This window comes from Podarcis liolepis, assembly GCF_965112155.1.
Source record: "Podarcis liolepis genome assembly, chromosome: 5".
In the NCBI taxonomy this organism is placed as follows: domain Eukaryota; kingdom Metazoa; phylum Chordata; class Lepidosauria; order Squamata; family Lacertidae; genus Podarcis; species Podarcis liolepis.
This window is the reverse complement of record NC_139556.1, coordinates 98,734,138-98,744,864: the sequence shown is the minus strand read 5'-3', so window position 1 is coordinate 98,744,864 and position 10,727 is coordinate 98,734,138. Positions and strand designations below refer to the sequence as shown.

General features: G+C 52.1%; 1 protein-coding gene across 4 annotated transcripts in view; it reads left to right on the top strand.

Annotated features, from left to right (window-relative positions):
• Positions 1-206: 206 nt before the first annotated feature.
• Positions 207-10,727, top strand: part of PRSS56 (serine protease 56) — a 29,124-nt gene continuing 18,603 nt past the window's right edge. For 3 of the 4 annotated variants that reach the window (XR_014526379.1, XM_083504074.1, XM_083504073.1), the window contains exons 1-5: positions 286-1,163; positions 5,706-5,867; positions 6,834-7,034; positions 8,635-8,688; positions 9,946-10,135. Coding sequence is in view for 3 of the 4 variants with exons in the window: in XM_083504074.1 (XP_083360200.1) it covers positions 1,070-1,163; positions 5,706-5,867; positions 6,834-7,034; positions 8,635-8,688; positions 9,946-10,135 (701 nt within the window). In the remaining variant the exon portion in view is untranslated. Of the gene's footprint in view, positions 1,164-5,705; positions 5,868-6,833; positions 7,035-8,634; positions 8,689-9,945; positions 10,136-10,727 lie in introns of all 4 variants that reach the window. The other variant, XM_083504072.1, reaches the window with a different exon arrangement.

The window sequence follows — 10,727 nt, the reverse complement described above, 5'->3', positions numbered from 1 at the left end:
CCAACACGGCTACCTATCTGTAACTGTACTTATAAGCCAGTTTGTGGTGTTGTTGTTTTGTTGCATTATTATTACTGTCACTACATTTGATACTTTGTGTATATACTACAATATTGCCATTGGCCCAGTCACGGCCTCTTAGCCCAACCGACCTCACAGGGTTGTGGTGTGAGGAGGGTGAAACGCGTGCAAAGACTCTCCTGGAGCATAAGCGCAACAAATAAACAAGAGGCACGTGCCCTAACCCAGAACCACACAAGCGGCCTTCGCGCCTCAGCCCTGGGCCTTGCCTTTGAAGCGGCCGCCCGTCGTCGCGTAAAGGCGGCGGCGAAAGCGCGCGGAAAGCGCCACGGCCTGCTTAAGAGAGGCCTGCGCGTGTATCTGTGTGCAGGTTCACGCTAGGCACTTGACACGTGTGTGTGTGTTCGTGTGAGGGAACAAGGCCTTGCTTCGCTTATCTCCCCTCCCAGGCCTCGCCTTTGCTGAGGGGAGCGAGCGAGGGGAGGCCCGGCCTCTCCTCTCCCCTCAGCCGAGGCCACGGCGCTCGCTCGGCGGCCGAGGACAAAAGCGCGAGCAGGATCAAGCGAGGCGGGCCGCCTCTGATCATTAAGCGGGGAGCCTTTTGATGGCCGCCGGCCCCCGCCCGGGCTCACAAAGGGCCTATTCAGCGCGGCCGCCTCCTCCTCCTCCTCGGCGGCGCGCAGCGGGGCTGAACCAGGGCCCGGCCGGGCTCCCCTAATGAAGCCGCCGCGCTGGCCCTCGCGCGCCTCCCCTTCTCACCGCCCCAATGGCAGGACCCTCGCCTGGCACCGCTGCCGGCCCTAATGAATGAATTCTCTCGCGTTTATTTATTTATTATCATTTATTCTTTCGGTGTGCTCTCCCCCCCCCCCACAAAAAAACATGAGCGTCGTCTGTGCGGGTCCCCCCACCCCCGAGGGCACCGCATATAGGCGCGCAAGGGCGGCCTCGGCGGCAGCCGCTCCGCTCGCCCGGTGGGGAAAGGGAGGCTCCTTCTCCCTCTCCTTCTCCTCTTCCCTCCTTCGCACCCCACGCCGCCCCGGAGGCGATGGGTCCCCTGGTGCTGCTGCTGCTGGTGGATCGGGCCCTGGCCGCCCCCCTGGGCAAGGAGCTCTGCCCGATGCCCCCCGGCGCCTTGCGAGGTAAGAGCAGCGCCCGCCTGGGAGAGGGACGACCTGGATTTAGTCATCATTTTTTTATTCCTATATATCGATATAGCCCTGTCAATATGTATCTTTATTTTAATGGCTCAATGAGCACCTGGTTTTTATTACACGTCCTGCTTGGGCAGGCAGTGTCGCGCAGTGGTTAGCGCGGCAGAGGTTTCAGGAGCAAGAGTAGCAGCTTTGGCAGCTGTAGTTCCCAAATAGATTTGGGGGTGACCTCGCCCCCATCTAAAAACCCCGGAGAGCTGCTGCCGGTCAGTGGAAGCAACACTGAACCAGGTGGGCCAGTGATGTGATTCAGCGCAGGGCAGATTGTTTCCCTTGTTCCTGCAGACACCATAGGGCTCAGGCAGAGCCCGTTTTCCAACTCCAGGCTCTTTTAACTGGTTGTTTCAGAGATTTGAACCTGGGGCATTCTGCATGCAGAGCAGCTGCTTAGCCGTTGAACTGGACACTGTTGTTACCCCACATCCCCTATGACTTCTCTGGGGTTTTTTTTAACAGCGGTACTGCAAGTTAAAGGGACGCGGGTGGCGCTGTGGGTTAAACCACAGAGCTGAGGACTTGCCGATCAGAAGGTCGGCAGTTCGAATCCCCGCGACAGGGTGAGCTCCCATTGCTCGGTCCCTGCTCCTGCCAACCTAACAGTTCGAAAGCACATCAAAGTGCAAGTAGATAAATAGGTACCGCTCCAGCGGGAAGGTAAACGGTGTTTCCTTGCACTGCTCTGGTTCTTAGTCATGCCAGCCACATGACCCGGAAGCTGTACACCGGCTCCCTCGGCCAATAAAGCAAGATGAGCGCCGCAACCCCAGAGTCGGTCACGACTGGACCTAACGGTCAGGGGTCCCTTTACCTTTACCTTTTACTGCAGGTAAAAAATCAACAGGTGCTGTTCATTCTCGATACAGAGATGCAATAAGGCCGGTAAGTTCCTCTTCCAGGTTCTTTTAACCCGGGACCTTCTGCATGCCAAACAGGTGGATCTACCACTGAGCTGTGGCCATATTTCATAGACTGCTATAGAGTGCTTCACATTGGCTGTTTCCATAATCTGAATGACAACCTTGTAAAGCAGACTAGCAGTATTTCTCTCCCACCCACCCACCCCCGTGTTAGCAAATGGGGAGAGGAAGGCTGGGCTTGAATGCATAATGGCTTGCCCAAGGCTGCCTTGGGGAGTCAATTGCTGACTGAGGGGGGATTTGAACCTGGGACTCCCTGGCCCGACATCAGGTCTTTAAGCCACTAGCTCTCTGGGCTACCAGGCTAGTAAATGATCTCTTTCAGCTTCTGCCTTCTGGAAGAAGGTATAGGGTTATAAAGGCCAGGACTAGCTGCCTGAGAAACAGTTTCTACGCAAATGCAATTCTGGTTCTAAACGCAGCATAAGGGGTCTCTATAGTATAGTGTATTTTAAAATGGGCTTTCAGAGTTTTTAGGGTTTTTTGAATGTTTTATGTAGTTTTGTAGTAGTTTTTCAATTTCATTGTTCTGCATGGGACAATGACAATAAAGTATATCGTATATCGTATCGTATATCGTAAAAGCGGGGAGCGGAAGGAGAACGGACACTTCTGGCATACTGTAGCCTTGTTTGCATGCAGAAGGTCCCGAGTTTAGTCCCAGCATCGTCAGGTAACCTGGAAAAGAGGAGACTGAGAGGAGATACGACAGCAATATTCAAACATCTTAAGGGGTTTCTCATGGAGGAGGGAGCAAGCTTGTTTTTTCCTGCTTCACAAGGTAGGACTCGAACCCATGGCTTCAAGTTACAAGAAAGGAGATTTTGACTAAACATTGGGGGGAAACTTTCTGACAGTAAGAGCTGTTTACATTGGGACAGACTCTCTCGGAAAGTGGTGGATTCTCCTTCCTTGGATGTTTTTAAGCAGAGGTTGGATGGCCAACTGTCAGGGATGCTTTGGCTGAGATTCCTGCATTGCAGGGGGTTGGACTAGATGACCCTCGGGGTCCCTTCCAGCTGTACGATTCTGGGGAAAGCCCTTGCCTGAAATCCTGGAGAGTTGCAGCCAGTCAGTGGGGACAACGTTGTGCTAGGTGAACCATTGGTTTGACTCCGAATGAGGCGGCTTCATGTGCTCCTATCCTGTCTGCACTCATGTCCTCTCTCCCTTTGGAGAAAGATCAGCAGCAGGGCATTGCTCAGTCCTTGGCATCTCCAGTTGGGCTGGGAGAGAGGCATCTGCCTGAAACAGCTGTTGCCAGTCAGTACAGAGCTGGGCTAATGTCCTGACTTTATATGGCAGCTTCCTATGTCTCCCGTCTTTCTCTCTCCATGTTTTCAGTCCTCTTCTATGCATGGTAGACCCATGTGCCTACACACTTCTAGAGCATGGGAAGCTGCCTTCTCCTGAGTCAGACCAATGGCCCATTTAGCTCAGTATTTCCTGCACTGACTGGCAGCGGGTCTCCCTGGTTTCATACTGGACGTTTCCCCACAGCTGCTAGGGATTGAACCTGGGACCTTCTGCATGGAGAGCAGGTGCTCAATCCGCCCCCCCCCCCATGAACTATGGCCCAGCCACCTGGTGCCTTTAGTTCTAGTTTGACTTTCTCCATCTTCACCTGTTCCATGCATGCACCTCCCTCTCGGTTCTGCGATCGTCACTGCAAAGTGAATGCAGACACAGTTTGGCAGAGGGCGCTGGGATTATTTGATACCAGATGCCCTCAGCCAAACACTTCTGGGAAATCCTTTGCCTTTGTAACAGAGATCAAGCCAACTTGGGGGCGGGAGGGGGGGAATAAGAAAAATTGAATGCAGCCAGGCCAAACGGGGAAGTTGGCTGGAGCCATTGGTATGCCCATCCAACAACTGACTGCCCTAACTGCCACTTTCCCAACGCCTGTCGTTTTCGCTCCAAGGTATTGCCAGGGCCAATTTGCTCTGTTTTTTAAAACCGTTGACAATTCTTACTCCTACGCAACATCCATATATACTTTTGCCAGTGCCACATCAGTGTTTATTTTGCACTTGCAAGGAATCGGTCCTTCACAGTGGAACTCCCTGCCCATTGATATTAGGCAGGCACCTTCATGGTGGTGTTTTTAGTGCCTGCTAAAGACTTTTGGTGTTTAGGGAAGCCTTCCCAGACACGTCATTCCATTTGATTATGCATACATATATTCTAATAACGGCTGATTTTGCTTACGTTTTGATACATTCTAAATAACTTATTTTGAACACTCAGTATTTATTTTTTAACAAAACATTTTATATTTTATGTAAAGCACCTAGGGATGATTAAGCAGTATATAAATCCCATCAAATAATTAAAATATTTACAGTTTAGGACATAGTTAAACTATGGAACTCACTCCTACAAGAGGCAGTGATGGCCACCAACACATATGGCTTCAGAAGAGGATTAGACAAATTCATAGAGCCATGATGACGGCTGTGATCTGCCTCCACAATCGGAGGCAGCAATGCTTCTGAATCCCAGTGGCTGGAAACCTCAGGAGGGGAGAGTTGCTCTTCCGCTCGAATCCTGCTTGAGGGATTCCCACAGGCATCTGGCTGGCCACTTTGAGAACGGGATGCTGGCCTCAGTGGGCCATTGGCCTGTTCCAGCAAGGCTCTTCCTATGTTCTCAATGATAGCAGCCAGAGTGTTTTTAATGGTGACAAAAGGAGTACACACATGAGCCTGTGTAGAGTGGGGAGTGGGATTGTGCCTGATTTGCTCCCCTGCTTTCCAGCTTCTGAAATAGCTTGCATGTGCACAGGTTAGTAAAACAGAGATCTCAATTACACAGATAGAGACTACTGTGTGGACTATTGTATTTACACCAGCTTTTTCAGAAGTTATGCAGAAAGTGTGGAGGCAGAGACAGCAGGCTCCAACCTGTTTTTCTTGTACTGGTTCATAACACCTGCATGTCCTTCTTTCCGTTTGGACCCTCCACGATCTGGAAAGACTCGGAGTACTTTTTTGAATTCCAATCTTACCAGTTCCGCAAAGTAGGCCTGCCAGTTTCCCCACCGACTCTGTGGCCGTGCCTTTAAGCTGCAGCTTGACGTTCGCAGGTGGTAAAAGTGTGGGTCTCCTCCATGCCCCGCCAGGTGCCCCCTTCTCATCCCTGCCACTCATCCCTGCTCATCAATGTACTTGTAAAGACACAGCTGCAAAGGCTGGCAGAGAAGTTGGCAACCCTGCCACAAAAAAGGTTGTGTTCCCTAAACAAGATCCTGCCAGTTCCTGTGAGTGAGAGGGTGCATTTGCAGTGGGTGGTGAGCAGGCTGGAGCAGGGGAGATTCATCTTTCCCACACTTACTCCTTCTCTTCTATAAATGCACCCCGTAAGATGTTTTTTATTTGCAGCGGGCTGCCTCCCAGTCCCTGAAATGGCTGTGGTGGGCATTTGCAGGGGAGATACAGCTGGCAGGGGAAGGAGTAAGCATCCGCTTCCACTGCTGATCCCTCCCCCTTGCCAAAAAGCACCCCCTTTCCCCTGCTTAACATTAGCCTCTCTATGTCTTGCCCCTTTGCAGCTCTGTCCAACCGTGGGACGCTGGTGCTGGAAGCCGCCATGAAGAGTGCCCTGCTGTCCCTGGAAGGGGCGTTGTTGGAGCATGCGCGACGCCTGCAGGAATGTGAGGAGTGCGTGCTCTGCCTCTTTGGGAACTGTGGCAATCGGACCAGGGAATGTGTCCGTAAGTGTTTCCCCTGTTCCAGCCTCTTGGGGGGGGGCATTGCTGGGTCCCCACGGGACTTTTACTAGAACCCCAACATCTATGAACCACAGAGCCGGGTGCAAAAGAATTATAGGCAGTATAGAAGGAGGAAAACCAGGGTGCCTCTGAGCATGCACTGAGCTCACAGCCCTGTTGCGCAGAAGTCCGTGCCTGCCTTGGCCAACATCCTTAATTTCAGCTGCCTGTCTCGGCGGCTGGGCTAGGCAGGCCTTAGCCCCATCTACTGAAAATCAGCCTGAGATCTCTCAGTGCATCCTGACCTTTTTGTTTCCATCAGCTGTGCAGGGGCATGAGCACCAGAAAGGGGAGGAAGCAATGGAGGGATAGGGAAACTCAGGCCTCGGGGGCCAACGTGACTCTCCAGGACTCTGCATCTGGCCCTTGCAATGCTCCCTAAGCCATGCCCTCTCCTTAGGCTGCCCAGAGCGGGAATGCGGCCCTCATGTGGAAAAGGGTTCCCTGCTCCTGAAAAGCAAGTGTTGCATAGTGGTTAGAGCATTGGAATATGACCTGGGAGACCCGGGTTCAAATTCCCACACAGCAATGAAGCTCACTGATCTTGGAGTCAGTCACCATCTCCCAGCCTAAACTACCTTACAGGGTTATTGTGAGGGTGAAATGGGGAGGGGGAGGGGGACCATTTACATGCCACTTTGATACCATTGGAAGAAAAAGGTGAATGCATGAATGCAACAAACAAACAAACAAACAAACAAACAAACAAACAAATAGAGAAGCGGCAGATATTTCAAATGAAAAAGCAAGCCCCCAAGCCACCTTTTGATCATTGGTTGATGCTGTTTGACATCCAATAAGACGCGTGTGTTGGGGAGGGGTGGGAGAGGAGATTTTGGCTCGCTCAGAGCATCCAAAGGACCTTGGGGTGACCTGGGAGTGGGCTTCTAGGTCTTCCTCTCTCCGCAGCCTCGGAGTTGCCCCTGGGCTCCCTGCCTAGCTGTGAAGCCGTCCTGCAAGCCCAGGCCATCCCAGAGCAGCCTGCCCAGAGCTGGGCCCTCAGCAAAGCGTGTGCTCCATACCGACGCCTCTGCTCAGGCCAGGAAATGTCCCCGGACAGCTGTATACGCCTCATGGTCAGCCATTGCCAGCTCCGCCTGCAGGAATGCCGTGAGTGACATGCCGGTGGGAGGCCAAGGTGGGGGGGGGGGCTCCTTGTGCTTCTCTGGCCTTGCTCTACACCTAGCGCTGTGTGATGGAGGCTGCACTGTGGCTGGTGATGGTGGATGGGCAATAATAAGTCAGGGACCACCACCCAGTGCAACCTCTCCCACTTTCCTGCCTTCCCAATGCTTTGGACCACAACCCCAACCAGCCCCAGCCAGCAATGGATGCCCTCCAGAGGTTTTGGACTACAACTCCCATCCGTGCCGGCTGGGACCGATGGGAATTGTAGTCCCAAGCATTTGGGGGCACCAGGTTGGGGGAAGGCTGGTGTTGTGCTCTGCACACCCTATTGCACTCTTTAGAGCCCTGGTGGAAGAGAAGCCCTTGCTTTCCCAGTCGGGTTTCCTAATCGTCATTTGAGTCTCCGGCTTCCAAGAGAACCAGCCCCCTACTTGAAGGGCTGCTGGAGAACAGGCCTCTGTTTGAAGGCCTGAGTTTGGTTTAAAGGAGACCTGCTGTATAGGGGCCTTGACATCCACATTAAATACCTTGGCAGCAGACTAGAATCATAGAATCATAGAGTTGGAAGAGACTAAGCAGCCACACATGGGTCGCTTGGTCCCACTGCAACTCGATCAGGTGCATTTCTATCCAAGTTGCAGGAATTGTTTTGAAACTTCCATCCGTACGTGTAACTGGCGGATGTGATTCGTATGCCAATCTGTGTCTTCTTCTGCGATGATGTGTCCTTTGCCCCCTCCCTGCCCAGCCATCCCTGAGCCAAGATCCTTGCTATGGATCGATGGCCACCAAACCAGACGACATTAAAAGAGGATTAGGCCAATTCATGGAGGAGAGCGTTATGGATGGCTACTGCCATAATGACTGTTCTCTCCCTCTGCAGTCGGAGGAAGCAATGCTTCTGAGCACCAGTTGTTGGAAACCACAGAAGGGGAAGCTGCTCTCGTGCTTGTCTCCTGCTTCTGGGTATCCCGTAACAGGCATCCAGTTGGCCACGGCGAGAACAGGATGCTGGACTTTGATGGGCCATTGGCCTGTTCCAGCAACCTTTTCTTATGTTTTTATATAGACAACTAGGGACGCGGGTGGCACTGTGGGTTAAATTACAGAGCCTAGGACTTGCTGATCAGAAGGTCGGCGGTTCGAATCCCCGCAACAGGGGGAGCTCCCGTTGCTTGGTCCCTGCTCCTGCCAACCCAGCAGTTTGAAAGCACATCAGAGTACAAGTAGATAAATAGGTACCACTCCGGCAGGAAGGTAAACGGCGTTTCCATGTGCTGCTCTGGTTTGCCAGAAGCGGCTTAGTCATGCTGGCCACATGACCCGGAAGCTGTACGCCGGCTCCCTAGGCCAATAAAGCGAGATGAGCGTCGCAACCCCAGGGTCGGCCACGACTGGACCTAATGGTCAGGGGTCCCCTTACCTTTACCTATATAGACAACTGAAGGCAGCCCTGTGTCAGGAAGTTTTTAATGTTTGATGTTTCGCTGTATTTTTATATTATGTTGGAAGCCACCCAACATAATATAATATATTGTTACGATGACCCATCTAATCCCCTCTCCCTCGTCCCCCCTTGCAGGGCTGGAAAGCGACATGGACTATTTGAACACAGTGGCAGACCAGTCCAATCCAGGTGAGGATGCCACCACTGGCGCAGTCACAGAAAACGCCACCTTCCCAGAAGTGGGGTGGAGCAGGGCTGAAAAGTCACCCCTGGAGGCTCTGGCCCCGCTAATCCTCCCCCAGGCGGATGCTCCTTCGCGTGCATCACTGTTTCTCAATTCCCTTTGACAGCCTCAGCGCCACAGGGCTCCGGGGGCCCCATGCACCAGCATCTGTTTCCCAATGCTTCCTGCAAGGGGAAAGGTCAGCCTTGGGCGCTGACAGGGCCACTGGGCCGAGCACTGCTCTCCGGGGACAAAACACTCGCCTTGTTAATTGGGATGAAGCTTGACAGCTACATGAGCACACAGACCACTGCTTCCTCCTCCCAAAGCAGCCACTGCTGTGCTCTGTGCGTTTGCTGCCCATAGGTTTTGGGGGAAAGGAGAGGTTTCCACTGTCTGGGTCCTGGCAGTCAGGGGTGGGATCCAACCAAGTCATACTTTTAGGGTTGTTGATTTGGCAGGGGGATTTCATCCACTTCACATTCAAAGTTGAACGTGCCAAATCTACACTTTCCTAAACAGTACATGAACGGATACGCAGTCCTCCTTCAAAATTCACCCTTCTTCAGATTTGGCAGTCCGATATCTACAGGCAGGCAATGTGTGCAAAAATGCACATGCCAGGGTAAAGTGTGCATAAAAATGCATATGTTTCTGTATGTAGCATACAGAAATACATTATGCTAGGGGAAAGCAAAGCAGAAAACTGCAATTGGTATGCATTGCACAATGCAAATGGAGTTGTGCAATTTTGTAGCATGCAATTGATGATGTGTTCCCCAGTTTATTCAGCATTTTCTAGATCGTGAGTATGCAGGGAGAGCCATGTAGGGCACTATTTCAAAAATCTTATCTGCAGTGCAATGGCTTCTGACATTTTTGTCAGATGAACAGTTCCAGGTCCCATAATATCTATAAGCTTTCTTTTTAAAAAACTCACAAAATTAATTTGAAAGTAGAGATTACTAGGTAGCCAGAATTGGTGCCCAGTTACCCATTCTGAACTTTTTCGGTGCTTCTGTGAAACCTTAGAATCTGGCTTACTATTCCCATTTCAGAGTTGGGGCTGTGGAGAGAAGGCAGTTTGCCCCCAAATGAGTTCATCATGGCAGAACTGAGACTTTGTTGTGAATCTTCCAGGCCCAGCTATTGGACTATGATCATGAGTCTTGACAGCCGCCCCACAATGTCCCCTAACTTCTTCTTTTTGTTTCAATTGCCAGGGCTGTGCGGGCACCGCGGGGTGCCAGCTCCCAACGCAACGATGGCGAAGGCAAAGATCGTGGGAGGCAGCAAAGCCTGGCCTGGCGCGTGGCCTTGGCTGGTGTCTGTTCGGCTCAACGGAGAGCTGATGTGCGGTGGGGTGCTAGTGGGGGATGCTTGGGTCCTCACGGCAGCCCACTGCTTCACAGGGTAAGGCTGCGCTCTGGGAAAAGACTCCAGGTCTTGCATTCACACATGCATGTCTTCATTTCAGAAATGTACTGCTACTCACTGAAATTCATGAAACAGTGTGCAGTTTTTTAAAAAAAAGACTGCTGTGGCATTGGAACCAGTGTGAGGAATCTCAGGTCCTGGTGCCAGATGTGCCCCACCAGGCCTCTATTTCTGACCCTCAGGGCTCTCTCAAGGCCACACCCTCACCAGCCAGACTTCATGCTGTCATTGAGTGCATTGGCCTGGCAGGTAATGCCTCTTGATTGCTTGAATGGAGATTAGAGAGGAGTGTATGAGCATGTGTAGAAACTAGCCTGTCTCAAGAAACAATGGCGTGTGCCTCCAGGGGTGGAGTTAAAACTGCTGCATTAGCAGCACCAAAGTGCGTGCAAGCCTGGGCAGTGTGTAGGAAGGTCTTGGGCTGCCCAGACGACAAGACCCGCCCCCCCCCCCCCAGCCTTGCTGATAAGATCCAAAGGAAAGCAGAGCAAAACCTTTGGCACCAGTTTCGCTGCAGGAGTTGCTGGAAGGAAGCGTACAAGGTGCCCACCCAACTGTCTTAGGGTCT